The sequence below is a fragment of the Sinocyclocheilus anshuiensis genome, unplaced genomic scaffold, assembly GCF_001515605.1.
Source record: "Sinocyclocheilus anshuiensis isolate Anshui unplaced genomic scaffold, SAMN03320099.WGS_v1.1 scaffold680, whole genome shotgun sequence".
NCBI lineage: Eukaryota > Metazoa > Chordata > Actinopteri > Cypriniformes > Cyprinidae > Sinocyclocheilus > Sinocyclocheilus anshuiensis.
In genome coordinates, this window is record NW_015555783.1 from 97,291 (window position 1) to 116,693 (window position 19,403).

At 35.7% G+C, this 19,403-nt stretch overlaps 1 protein-coding gene across 1 annotated transcript; it reads left to right on the plus strand.

Annotated features, from left to right (window-relative positions):
• The first annotated feature begins 161 nt into the window (after window positions 1–161).
• LOC107674755 (bile salt export pump-like) lies at window positions 162–19,142 on the plus strand. Its single transcript, XM_016468848.1, has 25 exons — window positions 162–244; window positions 3,923–4,007; window positions 4,277–4,410; window positions 4,800–4,971; window positions 5,887–6,011; window positions 6,325–6,499; window positions 6,691–6,804; window positions 6,906–7,016; window positions 7,111–7,248; window positions 7,318–7,521; window positions 7,680–7,823; window positions 8,701–8,727; window positions 10,264–10,465; window positions 11,634–11,694; window positions 11,780–11,882; window positions 11,986–12,150; window positions 12,409–12,513; window positions 12,629–12,790; window positions 13,792–13,995; window positions 15,116–15,357; window positions 15,518–15,674; window positions 15,748–15,945; window positions 16,768–16,974; window positions 17,457–17,603; window positions 18,942–19,142. Exons 1-25 carry the CDS (start codon window positions 162–164, stop codon window positions 19,140–19,142), a joined length of 3,666 nt encoding a protein of 1,221 aa, XP_016324334.1.
• Window positions 19,143–19,403: the final 261 nt, after the last annotated feature.

The following is a 19,403-nucleotide window of genomic DNA, read 5'->3' on the forward strand; positions in this document are numbered from 1 at the left end:
TCTTGGCAGGTCTTCCAGCCACTTCTATCAAACCTCTACAATTAATCCAAAATGCCGCTGCAAGATTAATCTTTCATGAACCGAAAAGAACGCATGTCACACCTCTGTTCATCAATTTGCACTGGCTACCAGTAGCTGCTCGCATTAAATTCAAGGCATTAATGAAAACCTGCATTAATAACACCATCACCTGGCTGGATGGGACTGTAGTCGAGTGGCCGGACAACAGCACCACGTACTGTGGGTGAGTGAGGATGGTTTAAGCTGAAACCTGCAACCTGAGTGTCCTCACAGGAAAATTGTGCTGCTCTTTAAAAGTGCAAGAGACTTAATGGAAATTCCTTAGGAGAAATATTAGACACAATTGAGACAATTATGAAATTATAGAGCTTTAAAGGTGCCATAGAATGCATTGATACAATATTTTAAATTGTTTGTATGTGGCTTAGTTAAGGGCAAAAAATCTCCAGAAACGGTTTTACATGTCCATTTACAACCCTAGGATTTGTCCCTAGAATGAAATGGTCTGTTTTTACCTTATTTGGAATGATCATGTATAATAATGTTGAGCTCTGCACTGATTGCCTGTTTTCACAGTGCGGCTCAATGTTGAGCTCTGTTCTGATTGGCTGTTTCACAGTGCGGCTCATTTCAGTAGCTCACACAGCAGGAAGGAAAACATATATTTCAATACTGTCTCTCGCAGTTATATCGTTGGGTAATTATACTGTATATAAAACTCAGGCATCAGGGAGCTGCTATTAATATGCGGGACATTGAAACTGCTTTCGAATGCACGATGGCTTTTTACTTTCACTTTCAAGATTTGCGATCGCAAGTGAAATCTCATGTACTATAATGTAACAGGCTACCGCTAGCAAGCAGCTAACCATGTCCCTTTAGTGGCTCGTTATTTGTTTTCCGTGCCTCTCTGAATACAGACACCAACCCATCCCTGCATATTACAAGCCCTGCACAGCCTGGAACATAACATTTATTACCACGATCTGCCATTTTCGCCATTATCCTCGCTTGTTTCTTCACAATACCTGCAGAACTTCTGATGATTCGGCTGTGCAGGTTCATGTATAGCTCAGATTGTTTGGTTCTAGGAGAATTTGATGAGAAATATTTGAGTTCATTGAGACTGAATTTGACTTAATCAAATCTGTGACAATTAATCAGTGCTTAATTTGTAAATGAATAATCGCCGGATCCAAAAATTAAGCATTTAGCATTAGTTCTGGCAGGTCATGCTAGTCATGCTTGCATCGGCTGACTCTCTGCTGATCACATCTACCAATAGGAATACGACACCTATAACGGCATTCCTATATAAGCTGTATTCAGTATTATTCAGCAGCTTTTTCACTTGCTCAGGAGCAAATTACCCTCCTCCATCCCCAACTCCTCCTTTTACCACAGTCAGGACTTCAGGCTTTCTGATATTCCTTGTTGAATCAGACTCCTTTTATCTTGAATCAGGGCTCGACATTAACGCTTGTCCGGGACAAGTGGATTTTGTGAAGGGGCAAGTGAAAGAGAATTTTACTTGCCCGACCGGACAAGTAACCTGATAAAAATTTTAATAACAAACAATAACTAAGGCAGCACCGAAACTTTGGCGAGAATGATTCTGACTTTATTACTTTCAGTGTAAACGGTGACTAATAACGGATAATGTATTGACAGTATCAAGGTCGCGTCAGTTGAGGCTCGTGCAGCCTGTCTGACTCGTGGAGAAATCAAAAATATAAGCGCAACAGCACACAAAAAGAAATAAACATGAACAAACATACTGCGGTAGAAAAAAAAGATAAAAATTCTATATAATATATGCAACATCACACGACCAAGAGTGTTTTCCAGACTTTCAGCACGATTGCAAATGTGATATTGATTTTATACAACTTTAGTTTAAATAAACAAGTAATATTAACTGACTTACATTTTAGACACATTATTTGATCGTTTTTGCTCCATTTCGCTTACGAAAATAGTTCTAAGCAAAGCCACAGCAGAACAGTCGCGCATCTCAGAGCAACACACAACAGTGTTTTGTTACTGAATGATTCAGCATTTTCGAACGAATTGGGTGAGTGAATGATTTAGTGAGCTATCCATAAAGACAGTTACTTGCTTAATTTATTGAATGAATCAGCTGTTTGAACGAAACGGTTGAATCAATGATTCACTCATTAAGACAGTGACTTGCCACCACCAACTGGTGGTTTAATTTCATATTTAAAATATCATTGCATTTTTCCAACATTTCATATTTGTATGTCAAAAAAAGTAAAACATTAATCTAATAACATTATTTAAGCATTTGCAATTTTGAGTAAATGAATTTATGCAACCTCTTATCTTCATTAAACAGTCGGAGTAAATACATCTAAATGGCACTTTCGATGCAGCTTCTGTGTTTCCTCTGCAGTGGACAGATGGAGTTTGTTGATACTGATTTCATCTGAATGGTAACAACCATATAGTGTCTTATTATTCTAACTTAATGTATTGATTAAATTTAAGATTTTGACGTAAATGGTGACATACATTTAATCAGGTTAGGAAAATATTGTCCTTCATAAAGTTAAAAAGTGTAACAGCAATCAATTTAAGGCAAATATCACAAATATGCTGATTAAAGTAATACCTGATAGAGCACCGATGAGACTATTGCTTCAGAATAAATTACATTTGCGCCAAAAAAAAAAACACAAAAAAATCTTTTCCCTTAGACAAGTAACTTTTTTACTCGGACAAGTGAATGACTGAATGACATGTCAAAGCTTAATGTCGCGCCCTGTTGAATAATGTGTTACACTTAAATATCATTAAGTACATTCATGAGATCTGCTTTGTTCTGTTCTGTTTACCCTGGGGGTTATTATTGCTGCTCTCCCTGCTCATTCATGACAGGCTGCATGGATGGGCAGGGAGTTTGCCCAGAAAAGAAACATACCGCCAAACCAAACTGTATACTAAGTGTCAATCATTTTGATGACAGAGGTCCTGACAGAACAGCAATTAAAAGGCACCGTGACCGACACTAACAATACAACTTCAGTTTTCCCGGAACATTCAGTGACGTCACTAAATGGTGATGCCACATCTATAAGACCATCGTTCACAAGTTTCTGCATGGATGCAACTACAGCCTAGGGCACAGGTTTTCAAACCTGGGTCAAAATGGGTTCCCACATAAGATCTCTTAAGAAACTCTAGAGGAGAAAAGCATATGAGATTACCAGCATCTACAAAGCATCAAACAAAGCAAGAGACTTAATCAAAAGTCTACATCTGAGCTTCACATTGCCGTTTATGAGTAACAAATGAGGCCTTATTTGTGATTTTTTTTTTTTTCTGTTCTGTTTGATTCTCATTTTCTCGTTGTCTCAAATTTGGGAGTCAGCTTTTCTGTTATTTTTTTTTTTTACTCCTGTTTTTATTAATATATAAATATATTTTCTGATATAAATAAGAAATATTGATATGTATGTACCTATATTGGATTTATTATTTTTAACTTATTTTCCATATATTTTTTATTTTATATATAATATTTGTATTTTATTTATATTTTATTATTTACATAAATATATGTAGACTTTTTTGCATTGTTCAAATATTTATTTCATTTAATTCTTGATGATTTTTTTTTATTTATTTACTTTTTTAAACAAGTTTATAATATTTTTATATTTATATTAACATATTTGGATTTTTGAAAAATATTTATATAAATATTTATTACATTTAATTATTTATAATTTTTTATTTATTTACTTTCATTCAACAAGTTTAATAGCCAGAAAAGGTTTTTTGGAGAAAGAACTGCAGGATAGGTTTAAACATTGTAAAAATGTGTCTCTTTGCATTTTGCATATTTTAAATGTTCTTGCTCTGTCCCTCTTTACAGTGTGGATATTGAGGCTGAAATGACCAAGTTTGCGTTTTACTATGTTGGAATTGGAGTTGGAGTCCTTATTCTGAGTTACTTTCAGGTATACAGTATAAGAAAGTTTGTTCTCATCTCATTGAAACCTTTTACTGTAATGGCCATTCAGACGAATGTACTTCAAAGAAATGGTGCAATATTAATGTCTGTCTTGTATCAGAGATGCAGTCAGGGTTTTAACATACACATCCTTTATTTTTTAATCTCAGTAGTGCTCCAGATCCGCAGGAGACAGAGATATTATTATGCCAGAACCTCAAGAAGAAGTGTTTGTTACAAATTCACAGTATTCATGAGTATTCACTCTGGTTTCAGATCGCTCTCTGGGTTTCTGCTGCCGCCAGACAGATCCAGCGCATCAGGAAAATGTACTTCAGGAAGATAATGTGCATGGAGATCGGCTGGTTTGACTGCAACTCCGTCGGGGAGCTGAACACAAGGATATCTGAGTAAAATTCAAGTCTTCCTGTGTTATCTTGTACTATTGTTAGATTTGTTCATGAATCTGTCATTAGTGGTGTTAAATATTAAACTTTGCATTGACAAATCAAAACGTGCATTTTGAAGAATGATCAGATTTTTTGTGGACGATAAACAATACATGAAGTACACTGTAAAAAAATATTTTTTGAAGTTGATTATTGGAGCATGTTTTACAAGAAAATAAAAATTTTTACTTCAAAGGTTCACTTTTAATTAAATGTGTTGCTTGTCATTTCTTTGTAATTATTAGTTAAATTTACTAGCAATTTCTAGGATTTCAAATCCTACTCCAATTTTATCCGTTGTAAGAAAATCTAGTTTATTTTTCATGTTTGTGACTTCTTTTTCCATGTAGTGACATCAACAAAATCAACAATGCTATAGCAGACCAGGTGTCTATCTTCATTGAGAGGATCTCAACGTTCATATTTGGTTTCATGGTGGGATTCATCGGCGGATGGAAGCTGACGCTGGTGGTGATAGCAGTCAGTCCTCTCATAGGACTGGCTGCAGGACTCATGGCGATGGTTGGTATCACTATAAAAAGTTTGTAAATGTAGACACATGAATGGGAGAAATCTCAAAAGGTAATGCATGATTTAAAGGAATAGTTCACCCAAAAATGTGATGCAAATTTACTCATCTTCCAGCCATCTAAGATGTAGATGAGTTTGTTTCTTCATCAGAACAGGTTTGGAGAAATGTAGCATTGCACCACTTACTCAGCAATGGATCCTCTGCAGTGAATGGGTGCCGTCAGAATGAGAGTCCAAACAGCTGATAAAAACATCACAATAATCCACAAGCAATCCACACCATTCCAGTCCATCAGTTCATTTCTTGTGAAGCGAAAGGCTCTTTGAATATAACAAATCCATCATTAAGACTTATTTTACTTGCTTCTTCTATTTGTAATTGAAAAAATGATCTTGTTTGAATCAGGAGAGAAATATGCACAGATCAAGCACCGTTTACAAGTAAAAACAGTCCTAAATAGTTCTAAACAAATATATCAGTGGATTTTGATGTGAGATGACATCAGAGACTTTTACACTGGAATAAGCGTTATGGATTATGGACTCGTATTTGGAATGGTTTGAAGTTAAAATGCCTTAATGATGGATTTGTTTATTACAAACATTCAACGTTTCACTTCACAAGCCGTTAACTGATGGACTGGAGTGGTGCGGATTACTTGTGGATTATTGTGATGTTTTAATCAGCTGTTTGGACTCTCATTCTGACGGCACCCATTCACTGCAGAGGATCCATTGGTGATGTAATGCTACATTTCTACAAATCTGTTCTGATGAACAAACAGACTCATCTACATTTTAGATTAAAATTGGCATTTTGTGTTTCATCATTCAATCACCCATCATTATTTTTTCCTATTTAAGTGTGCTGTAAAGAAAATGCAAATGTGTATTTTTGATGTGAAGGCTGTGGCGAGGCTGACGGGTCGTGAGTTGACGGCCTATGCTAAAGCAGGAGCAGTGGCTGATGAAGTCCTTTCCTCCATTAGAACGGTGGCCGCTTTTGGAGGAGAGCACAAAGAGACAGAGAGGTACAGTGTGCCCTCTTTATCTGCCAATGCAAACCTATTTACATCTGAATATACAAAGTGAAACAGGATATTTAATGAGAAAACACACTGAATGTAAAGGTATTCTGAACCTGGAATAATGTGGGCTGTAAAAAGTGGGCATTATGGTTGGAATGAAGGGGTGGAAAGAGTAAAAGTGGTGGTGATGTCATTTATAAGGTAAGACAGCATGTAATTGCATCTTGGTGAAAGAATACAAAAGCATTGTTTTTATTGGGATGAATCTTCCAGTCATGCACAGGTAGAAACTGTAGAGTGATGGTTATTTCCACAGGTATGACAGGAACCTCGTGGTGGCCCAGGCGTGGGGTATTAAGAAGGGAGCGATCATTGGTGTGTTTCAGGGTTACCTTTGGTGCATCATATTCTTGTGTTATGCACTGGCTTTCTGGTATGGCTCAAAACTGGTCATTGAAACCAAGGAGCTCACACCTGGCGGCCTTGTTCAGGTATGACATCCAAAGTGATTCAAAATAACCATAAAAGATATGTATAGGAAATAAAAATAACAATAAAAAGTAGGAAATAAAATTGATTTGAAATGTATTAAAAAGAGTATATAGGAATAAAAAATTAAATTGTATCGTTCAGTCAGAAGGATGCAACTCATTATTTTATGAAATGTTTTTGTTCTCTTCAGGTGTTCTTTGGTGTTCTTATGGGCGCCATGAATCTGGGCCAGGCCTCTCCTTGTCTTGAGGCCTTTGCTTCTGGTCGGGCCGCAGCCAAAAGTATATTTGACACTATTGACAGGGTGAGAATAACACACACACAGTTCTTCTCCCAAAATCAATGAATTTCATTCTTTCAGCTTCAGGGAAAGATTAATCACTGCCACATCCTGTTCCCATACAGGAACCAGAAATCGATTGCTTCTCAGAAGAAGGTCATGCGTTAGACAAAGTTAAAGGTGACATTGAATTCCACAGTGTTCACTTCAACTATCCCTCTCGTCCTGAAGTGAAAGTGGGTTATGTTTTTAGCATGCATAATTTAATCTAATGTTTGCATTAAACAGTTAAATTCTATCCAGTATTGACTGGCTGTGTCTTGTGTTCAGATATTAGATGATTTGAATGTTGTGGTCAGAGCTGGTGAGACGACTGCATTTGTTGGACCCAGTGGATCAGGAAAGAGCACAACATATATATATATATATAAATTAATCTTATTTGATAAAATACCTCCTAAAATACTAGTAATGCATTAAAATCTAAAACCAAATGTCTGATCTAGTGTTGAAAATCTAAACTATTGTCATTTTTAGGTCACCCTGGATGGTCATGACATCAGAAGCCTGAATATCCAGTGGTTGCGTTCCCTTATTGGCGTAGTGGAACAAGAGCCTGTTCTGTTCGCCATCACGATCGCTGAGAACATCCGATTCGGTCGTCCTGGAGTCACCATGGAGGAGATTATAGAAGCCGCCAAACAGGCCAATGCTTACAACTTCATCATGGATCTTCCTCAGGTGCCAATTACTGCATAACATCAGTACATGCATTACCTCACTGATAAATTACACTAAGTAACACAGTAAGTGCTTGGAGATTTTTTTTAATATTAGTTTTGCATATATTAATTTTGCATATCAAACTAAATAAATTTTATGACTGTTGTATTATGCAGAAATTTGACACATTGGTGGGTGAAGGTGGGGGTCAGATGAGTGGAGGGCAGAAACAGAGGATCGCCATTGCTCGAGCGCTGGTCAGGAATCCCAGAATCCTCCTGTTAGACATGGCCACATCAGCGCTGGATAACGAGAGTGAGGCTATAGATACAAACTAGTGTTATTTTAGTATTATATATACTGTTACAGTGTTTATTAATAGTTTCAATTAGCTTTTATTTTCACATTTTCAGTTTTCATTTTATTTTTTACATTTAATACAATTTTATGTTAATTTAATTTCATGTAATTTTTTTTATTTTTTTTTTTTTCATTTTTGTTTTTTAATATTTCTATTTAGCTTTAATTCATTTTTATTTAACTTTTAGTTTTAGTAATTTTAGGACTTCGACTTAAAGTAAGGACTGCTAATTTTGTCAGCTCAGATTTTTATTTTTCATCAAATATTTATATTTTAGAATATTTTAGCTTAATTTGAATTACTGAAAAGTTTATTTTTATATATAATTTTAGTTTTAGTTTTAGTTAACAATAACAACACTGGTTTTTAACTTCATAGGACCTCAGTTATTTCCATCAAATAAAGAAACAACAACAAAAAAACAACCAGCCAAACAAATAAATAAATACATTTGTTTAGCATTTAATTTTAATTTTTCATCTGATATTGTAGTTTCTAATATTTTATCGTCATTTGAATTACTGAATTTTTAAAAAATAGTTTTATAATTTTAGTTAACAGTATTTCATAAAACATCCGTTATTTTCAAATAATAAATCAATCAATAAATACAATTAATTATTTAGAACTGAATTTTCATTTTTCGTCTATTAATTATATTTTAGCTTTATTTGAATTAGCAAAAAAAATAAAATTTTAGTTAACAATAACAACACTGGTTCACACTCCTTAGACAATTTCATAGGACATTAGTTATTTCCAACAATAAATATATCAGGAATCCCAGAATCCTCCTGTTAGACATGGCCACATCAGCGCTGGATAACGAGAGTGAGGCTGTAGTACAGGAGGCCTTGGACAAGGTGAGTTTACAACAACTATTAACTAAGACCAAAATGTATCTTCTCCTAAAGTCTTCAAGCTACATCCATCAGTTCAGCACAATCCCTCATCCTGTCCTGACTTTTTGAAGTACAGTCAAACCCAAATTTATTCAGACACCTTCAACATTTCTCACATTATCACAGTTTATTTGCTATAGTTTAGAAAATGGTAATAAAATATGACAAGAACTTAAGAGTTAAACTGTGTCAGAACAAATTCATCTTGATAATGTCAGATAACTTTGATAGAAAGGTATGTATTGGATTACAATCAACCAAAAATTATTCAGCTGTTAAATTTAAGTACACAATTAGATAATACCAATTTAGGTCAACCAATTACCAAGCAATACTTAATTTTGTTCAGTCTGTGGTGTAAAAAGGTCGCATTAGCAATTAAAGAAAAAACACGTAAGCAAAACATGGTCAGGTCGAAGTGTCTGAATAATTTGTGGTCCCAAATTTTTATCAATTTTACTGGTAGTCCACTGTCCATTTTTGGGTATAATATGTCACAGTTCACTTTAATTTTGCTATCCTCACTTACATAAATGAACTATAGTGTCCTGCACCCACTAGTAAAGATATCAAAAATTATATCTGGTGTCTGAATAATTTTTGGTTTGACTGTATATCTCCTCTAACTGACTGGATGGTTTTCTCATAGCTGACGGGATCTATTCCATCTATCTAGCAACAGACTTAAGAATCACTTAGAACACCTTAAGCACCCAGAAACGCCCTAGAGACCACCCGACAACCATTTAGAACACCTTAAGGGCCCAGCAACCACTTAGAACACCTTAAGCATCCAGCAACACCCTAGAGACCACCCGACAACCATTTCGAACGCCTTAAGGGCCCAGCAACACCCTAGGGACCACCCGACAACCATTTAGAACACCTTAAGGGCCCAGCAACCACTTAGAACACCTTATGCATCCAGCAACACCCAAGAGACCACCCGACAACCATTTAGAACACCTTAAGGGCCCAGCAACACCCTAGAGACCACCAGACAACCATTTCGAACAACTTAAGGGCCCAGCAACACCCTAGAGACCACCCATCAACCATTTAGAACACCTTAAGGGCCCAGCAACACCCTAGAGACCACCAGACAACCATTTCGAACAACTTAAGGGCCCAGCAACACCCTAGAGACCACCCATCAACCATTTAGAACACCTTAAGGGCCCAGCAATCATTTAGAACACCTTAAGCGTCCAGCAACACCCTAGCAACCACTTAGACACAAGATATTTTGAAGAACCAGTTGTTGGTCCCCATTGACTTCCATAGTAGGGAAATAAATACTATGGGGACCATCAACTGTTTGATTACCATCATTCTTTAAAATATATTCTTTTATGTTCAACAATTTTAGTATCCTATAATTTAATGTTTTAGTATCCTATAATTTAATGTTACTTGTAAGCAAATGCAGGTGTGTTCAAGAAAGAGATATTTCCATATATTTGTTGTTGCATACATTCATTCAATGGCATTTTTCAGGCTAGACAGGGAAGAACGACTATCAGCATCGCACACCGTCTGTCCACCATCCGTAACGCCGATGTGATCGTGGGCTTTGAGCATGGACGCGCTGTAGAGAGAGGCAAGCACAGCCAGTTACTGGACAAAAAGGGAGTTTACTTCACACTAGTAACCCTGCAGAATCAAGGAAAGGATACAGACAGCGATAAACCAGAGTACAGTGAGTACAGAGAGTTTTGGAGGTCATTGGAAACCTGTATGCTGGTATTTTTCTGTGAAACACGAACGCAGCAATTTTGCATCATTTCACTAGTGAATTTTCATGCATTGTAAGCTACATGTCCATCCATGTATTTTTATATAAATAAAAAATAAAAAAAACTCTGGAAGCCTAAAAAATGAAAAAGCTAATTGTGACTTTTTAAAAATATTTTTTCTTGCAATTTTCTTAGAAGTGTGTGACATAAGCTTGCAATTCTGAAAAAATATGCCAATTGGGCTTTATAACTCAGTTGTGAGTTCATCTCATAATTCTGAGAAAGAAGTCAGAATTACGAGATATAAACTTGCAGTTGTGAGAAAAAGTCTGAATTGCACGTTTATATCATGCAATATCAAGCAAGACAAAAAAAAAAAGCAATTGCAAGAAAAACGTAAAAATTGTGAGGGAAGATTTTTTATTGTTTTATCCAGTGGTGGAAACAGTCTTTCAGATTTTGTTCTCTTGAAAACATGGGATGGAAATGCTTTATTTTCAGATGTTTTATGCAGTGCTCTAATTTATCACATTTTGGATGGAAGCATAGCAATAGTGACTACATCTGTCAACGACAATAACACAACAACATAAAAGTTTTATATTGCAGTATTCTTCTGAAGTGATGCAATAAAATAGCACATGAAGGTGGTTTAGTACTTTTGGATCTTAATGTCATTGTTTAGAAAAGAGCAGCATGGAGATAGTTTTAAACAACATGAGGGTCAATGACATTATGTACATTTTTGGGTGAACGGTTTCTTTAAACACTAACATGACACTGAATCACACAGCTGCTGAGATGACCATTACAGAGGAGGAAGTACTTGAGAAAGTAAGGAGCTTTATTTGGATGGAAGCATAGCAATAGTGACTACATCTGTCAACGACAATAACACAACAACATACAAGTTTTATATTGCAGTATATTCTTCTGAAGTGATGCAATAAAATAGCACATGAAGGTGGTTTAGTACTTTTGGATCTTAATGTCATTGTTTAGAAAAGAGCAGCATGGAGATAGTTTTAAACAACATGAGGGTCAATGACATTATGTACATTTTTGGGTGAACGGTTTCTTTAAACACTAACATGACACTGAATCACACAGCTGCTGAGATGACCATTACAGAGGAGGAAGTACTTGAGAAAGTAAGGAGCTTTAGCAGAGGAAGTTACGAGAGTGCCTTAAGGTACATAAACATTATGACTTTTGATATTATTTTGAGAGGACAGTCCAAAATGTTCTGTTTTTAAACTAAAACACCTTTCCTATAGACGTTCTTTGAGACAGCGATCACATTCTCAAATGTCAAACAGCATTACGGATGCCATATCTGGAAAATTCAAAATCCACTCGGACCATTTAGAAGTTGAGGAAGTTGAAGCAAACAACAAGGTCTGGAACTGGAGTACATTTAAATACAGTATCGCACATGCAATGCTTTCTATTTTTATCTAAAGTTCTCTATCTTGTCTTGCAGAAAAGCAAGGGTAAAGATGAAGATGTCATTGAACCGGCTCCTGTGGCACGAATCCTGAAGTATAACCGTCCTGAGTGGCCATATATGCTGCTGGGCTCTTTAGGTGCTGCCATCAATGGATCGTTCAACCCCATCTATGCTCTTTTATTCAGTGAAATCCTTGGGGTGAGACACACACATGAACATAAGATACAGTCTGATCAGTGTTGTTTGCTAAAGCAATTCTGTCTTTAATCCCTATCCCTAAATATTACATTTCGATGTGTACCTTGTTGAAAGGGTTTTGAATAAAATGCAGCATCCCATTAGCTGGCAACCATATAAACATTGCCTGTGCTATTGTATGTGTTCTCTGCGCTATCTAGATAATCAACTTGATGATAATTTTAGTCGGAGTTTAACAATAGCATGGTTGCTTTTCAGACATTCTCCATTCAAGACCTGGATGAACAGAGGAGGCAGATAAACGGGATTTGTATTTTGTTTGTCAGCATAGGAGTCCTGAGCTTCTTTTCACAGTTCTTACAGGTATTTCCACAGTTCCTTGTTGAGGTTTTGTATACCTACATTTGAACATTTCCCATGAGAAATGTGTGTGGTGATATTACAGCAGATCAACGATACTGTGATATGTTTATCGCAGGGCTACTCTTTTGCCAAATCAGGAGAGCTGTTGACTCGCAGGCTGAGGAAGGTTGGATTTCAGGCAATATTGAAGCAAGAGACGAGCTGGTTTGACAACCCCATTAACAGTCCTGGTGCTCTGACTACCAGACTAGCCACTGACGCCTCCATGGTGCAGGGGGTGAGTGACAGAAGATACAGACAAGAAAATACAATAATAACAAAAAATGTTGCAAACTAGCTGGAGAAAACGTTCATTTCATATGCAAAGGGTTGTTTCATAAAGGCACAGCAGCAAAAAAAACAGACATTAAAATGGATAAAAACACAAATTTGTTACTGAAGGTTTCTGGCACTCAGACACTTTACTAACATTATAACTTTAGGGAGAAAGTTGCATAAAATTACATCTTTATAGGGATAGTTACTGTCGTCATATACTCACGCCAAGTTGGTCTACTCCATACCAATATGTATTTCTTCTGTTGAACACAAAATAAGTTATTTTGAAGAATGTGGGTAACCAAACAGTTTCAGCAACCACATTCCTCTGTATAGTGAATAAAGCTCTCATTTCTTATGCAAAGGGGTGTTTCTTAAAAGTGCAGCAGCAAAAAAAAAATGTAATTTTTAATTCCAAAAGAGGGCACAAAAAAGGGATATGAAACACACTTGTGACTGATTTTGGCACATAGTAACTTTACAAACATTATGTGGACTGAAAAGTTTAATATGCCCCTTTAAGGTTTACAAGAAAATGCAATAATAAAAAATGTTGCAAAGCTGGAGAAAGCACTCATTTTAATATGCAAATGGGGTGTTTCTTAAAGGTGCAGAAGCGAAAACTGAGTATTTAAATCTAAGGATCAGAGAGAACAGAGAAAATGGATATGAAAATAAAATTAGGACCGAATTTGGGACTTTACAAACACTATAAATGGACGTTTAGGGGGAAAGAGTTACATGACATTACATTAAAAAAGCACTGATTTCATAAGCAAGGGGCGTGACTTGTAAAGTCAAAAGCAAACAAATTTATGACAGTCAAAACAAATATTTTTAGAGGAATTTAGTGGGAAAAATGACATTATAAAAAATGTATGATATGCCCCTTTAAAGATTTAAGATCTTTTATATGGTTAAGTGTGTGTTTGATTGTGTTTAATGTGCTCTTCACCAAAGGCTACAGGTTCACAGATCGGCATGATTGTAAATTCACTGACCAACATAGGTGCTTCCTTCATTATTGCGTATTACTTCAGCTGGAAACTGAGTCTAGTGGTCACTTGCTTCCTTCCTCTCATCGGTCTGTCTGGAGTTTTTCAGGCTAAAATGCTGACAGGATTTGCTAATGAGGATAAAAATGCATTGGAGGCTGCTGGACAGGTACAATAAAAGTCATGTTAAATAAGTTCGGATTCATTCATTTAAATGCAACATTCATGCCTTCACTGAGGCAGCAAATACACATGTGTAAAATGCAACCAGTGTAGTCAGACTTGCGAATGAATCATGGGTTCTTTTTAATGAATCGGTCAGAAAATCAGCCACAAAGTCATAATATTTTCTTTGAATCCACTACTTAATCAGTCAGAGTGGTTTTTGGCCTACTCATTAATTTGAATGACTGAAGTCATTAATTTCATAATATCCCATTCAAAATAAATCAGCCATGTTATGTGTACTTAAAACAATGTACTGGTGAAGTATTTAGTATAGTATTTTTTGCAGTAAATAGTACTTTAGTTTAAGAAACACATGATATGTTAAATAGTATTGTTTTTATGTAGCATTTAGCATTACATATGAACAATTATATTGGTGTACCTCAAAATTACTAAAATAATTGTTATCTATCCCTATCTGTTCAGTCAGTAATATGTGAATATATTTTAAGAGGAATAAATGTCATGTACTTCCATTCCAAAGTTTGGGGTCAGTAAGATTTTAAAGAAATTATTATGCATTAAATAGATCAAAGTGACAGTAAAGATATTTATAATGTCACAAATGATTCCTATTTCAAATAGAAAGTTAAAAAGAACAGTGTTTATTCATCAAATACGCTGAAATCAAATGTATCAGGGTTTCTACAAAAATATGAAGCGGCACAACTGTTTTCAACAATGATAATAATAAGAAATGTTTCTTGAACAGCAAATCAGCGTATTAGAATGATTTCAGAAGGATCATGTGACACTGAAGACTGGAGTAATGATGCTGAAAACTGAGCTTTGCATCACAGGGATAAATTACATGAAAAAATAGAAATATTCAAATAGGAAACAGTTATTTTAAATTGTAATAATACTTCACAATATTACTGATTTTACTGTATTTTGATCAGATAAATGCAGCCTTGGTGAGCAAAACAGACTTCTTTCAAAAACATCTTGCTGAACCCAAGCTTTTGTCCTGCATGTTTTGCTCTGGCCTATTTCACAAATGAGAATCTTGTCCAACAAAATTATCATTATTTTTGCTATGCATATGTCTGTTCATACAGGTGTCCAGTGAGGCTCTGAGCAACATCAGGACCATCGCCGGTTTAGCCAAAGAGAAACACTTTGTGTCTCAATATGAAGAGCAACTGCAAGCACCATATAAAGGGGCAAAGAAGAAAGCTCATGTTTATGGGATCTGTTTTGCATTCGCCCAGTGTGTCATTTTCATGGCCTTCGCTGCCTCTTTTAGATACGGCGGCTATCTGGTCAGTAATGAGGGGCTTCCATATATGATGGTGTTCAGGTTAGTTAATGTCTGTATTAATGCATAGAAATGCATGCAGTATTTACAGCTAAGCATCAGTTATAAGCATGCATAATTCACTGAAGGGAATTGTTTGAAATACACCAGTCGATCAAGTAATGAGTGTCATGAATAGATGCTGTGTGTGTTTATTCCACAGAGTCATTTCAGCTCTGGTGACCAGTGCCACTGCACTTGGCAGAGCTTCATCTTTCACACCAGATTACGCCAAGGCCAAGATAGCTGCTGCCCAACTTTTCAAACTGTTGGACAGGGTTCCCAAAATTAGCATCAGCAAAACAGAAGGACAAAGTTGGGTAAGAGAGTATCTGTTTTTTTTCCTCCCAGTTGTTACTTTACTTTCCAATGTTCTCTTCTATGCTGTTACAGGATGACTTTAAGGGCCGAATAGAATTCAAAGGGTGCAGGTTCACGTATCCCAGCAGGCCAGACATCCAGGTTTTGAGGGGTCTGGAGGTGTCAGTACATCCAGGACAGACTCTTGCTTTTGTGGGAAGCAGCGGCTGCGGGAAGAGCACCAGCGTTCAACTGCTGGAGCGATTCTACGAACCCGATGAAGGACAAGTGGTATGAAACCACATTTGTTGCATCTTTACATAAATGCATTTAGCAGATGCTTTTATCCAAAGCAACTTACAAAGCAGAACAAAAGCATTTTGTCACAGAGCCAACAATATGTGATCCTGGACCACAAAACCAGTCTTAAGTCGCTGGGGTATATTTGTAGCAATAGCCAAAAATACATTGTATGAGTCAAAATTATCGATTGTTCTTTTATGTCAAAAATCATTAGGATATTAAGTAAAGATCATGTTCCATGAAGATATTTTGTAAATTTCCTATCATTAATATATCAAAACTTAATTTTTGATTAGTAATATGCATTGCTAAGAACTTAATTTGGACAACTTTAAAGGTGATTTTCTCAATATTTAGATTTTTTTTGCACCCTCAGATTCCAGATTTTCAAATAGTTGTGTCTCGACCAAATATTGTCCTATCCTAACAAACCATACATCAATGGAAAGCTTATTTATTATTTATTCAGCTTTCAGATGATGTATAAATCTCAATTTCTAAAAATGTACCCTTATGACTGGTTTTGTGGTCCATGGTCACATATTCGTAATACATTTTAATGCATTATAAATTTGCTCAGAGTTCGCTTAAAACTTAAGCCATTGCATTATTGCAAGAATTATTACCACATATATTTTAAAAGATTCACAATGTAAGAGTTAAAAATGTCAAATCTAGTTTAAATAATCTTGCCATTTTGATAAAAACACACAAGGAATTGCAGCTATTAAAATATCTCTTAATACGCAAGATGAAATGCAAAATCCTTGATTGTGACAAACAAACCATGACTTTCTGCTCTTGCCCTAGCTGATCGATGGACGTCCATCTGCGAGCATCAGCGTGCCCTTCCTGAGGTCTCAGATTGGCATCGTATCCCAAGAGCCGGTGCTGTTCGACTGCAGTATCGCAGAGAATATCCAGTATGGCGATAATTCTCGTACCGTGAGCATGGAGGAGATTATAGAGGCTGCTAAGAAGGCCTATCTGCACGATTTTGTGATGACACTACCTGATGTAAGTTATGCATTCATTTTATTCATGACTTGACTATTTGGATTTACAGATATCAAGTTTAAATGTGGCTAAAAGTCAATATGAAATGTTGTTCATCTCATTTTCTGTCTGTAATTGAATGTATTTACAACTAAAGCAAGTTATTCAGCAAGAAACAATGTAGGGATTCATGTTAGTATGGTCAGTTAGGCATACTTCATGCACCAGTCGAGCCTCTGCCATTGATTTAAATGGGAAATTCCTGGAAATGACCTTCTGCTAAATTGTTATGAACACAAACATTTGGAATTACAAGCACTGATGAATCATACATAAGACCAGAATCTTTTTGGCTTTAAGCCTACTGTACCATATTTGATACATTAATTTCTGAGGTATCTAAATGATCAGCATGAAACACGTGCAAACAGTTTTTTTTTACATTTTCAATAAACCGTTCCATTAAAAAAATAGATTTTCTGGATTATTGTTGTGTTTTCCAGAAATATGAAACTCAGGTCGGTGCTCAAGGCTCTCAGTTATCCCGTGGACAGAAACAGCGCATAGCAATCGCAAGAGCCATCGTCAGAAACCCTAAAATCCTGCTGCTGGATGAGGCCACGTCTGCACTCGATACTGAGAGTGAGAAGGTAAAACTATATCAGTGTGTGATTGCACTTATTTTATAGTCTGACTGTAATTTACCACCAGCCAAATTTCACACTTTCTCAATATTGTCTTCAGTGCTGAGTAGTAACTGATTATATGTAATCTGAATTACATAATCAAATTCCAAAACTTTATTAGATTATATTATGTTTTAAAATACTGATAATCAGACTACAGTAAATGTTATTGATTGCATGATTCCTTAATATTCACAATATGGCAGCAAGTTATTCCTAATTCATTGATTTTTCTCTATTTTTTAATCATTTAAATTTTCATTTCTAAAAAAGCCTATTTCTAATATATGATAGTCTTCCAATTTTGTGGAATTGCACACACAACGAGTGTTTTATTTAAATTGTTTTTTATTTTTATTTTAAAAATATTTCTTTTACTTTAGCATATTTAAGATGTAATTTTTAATTATTAGCTTTTTAATCATTTACAAACCCCTGTAGTTCCTTCACAAACTCTGGTTTGGGAAACCCTGACATGGGTCATGTTGCTGATAACAAAAAATGGAATAAATAAATGAAATTTTTTATTTTTATATCAATATGGTACAAGATTCTATTCAAATCAAAGTAGGGGCCTTTCACATTGAGCTTGATTAAGCGACACGAATGTACACAATAACGTTCTTGAATCAAAACAATAGATCCTATGGAGCTATTCACATTAGGTGCGAACAGTCTCTAGCGAGATTTTATTTCGACCAGTGTTGATTTATTATTTTTTTTACCCGTTGCCCTGCGATGAAACAAGCCGTCCAATTAGATTTGAGCTTTAGATCACATGCCCAGAGGTTAAAAGTAGTGCTGTCAAACGATTAATCGTGATTAATCGTATCCAAAATACGTTTTTGTTTACATAATATATGTGTATGTACTGTGTATAATTATTATGTATATATAAATACACACACATGCATGTATATATTTAAGAAAAATATGTTAAGTTAGTACATTTAGTATCTATAATATCAATTATATGAATATAAATATATACATGGAAATATCTGGAAATATTTTCAAAATATAAACTGTATGTGTGTATTTATATATACATAATAAATATACAAAGTATACACATATATTATGTAAACAAAATCTTTTATTTTGGATGTGATTAATCGCGATTAATCGTTTGACAGCACTAGTTAAAAGTAATCTAAATGTAATCAAAAAGTAGTTAATTATATTACCTAAAATTAATCTAAGAATAATATTAGGAGGTTAAAAGTACTCCACTCAGTACTGATGCCTGTATTTCTGAATAACGTTTTAATGCACAAAATATCTTTGATTTTCAATCTTCAGGTTGTTCAGGCTGCGCTTGATGAGGCCCGTCAGGGACGCACGTGTATCGTCATTGCTCACAGGCTTTCCACCATTCAGACTGCTGACATCATCGCTGTGATGTCACAGGGCGTGGTCATCGAGAAAGGGACCCACGAGGAGCTCATGGCCAGGAAAGCAGCATACTACAAACTTGTCACCACAGGGGCCCCTATTAGTTAAAGGGGTCATAGGATGCTACATGCACTTATACAAGTTGTTTGAACTGAAATGTGTGTTGGCAGTGTGTGTACACAACCACCCTATAATGATAAAAATCCACCCAGTGTTTTTTTTTAATCTACTAAAATCTTTACCCCTTTCTCAAATCGAGCCGATCTCAGATGCCTGTCTGTGTGACGTCACAAAAACAGGCCCCTCCCACGATAGTTTGATTGACAGTAGCGTTTCAGCACAGACTGGACTGGCGTCTTACCTTAGACC

Coding starts and splice junctions, on each gene's coding strand:
- LOC107674755 (XM_016468848.1), top strand. CDS start 162: ATGAAAACCTGCATTAATAACACCATCACCTGGCTGGATGGGACTGTA. Junction 7,249..7,317: donor AAATACCTCCTAAAATACTA/GTAATGCATTAA, acceptor TGTCATTTTTAG/GTCACCCTGGATGGTCATGA. Junction 15,675..15,747: donor AAACAGAAGGACAAAGTTGG/GTAAGAGAGTAT, acceptor ATGCTGTTACAG/GATGACTTTAAGGGCCGAAT.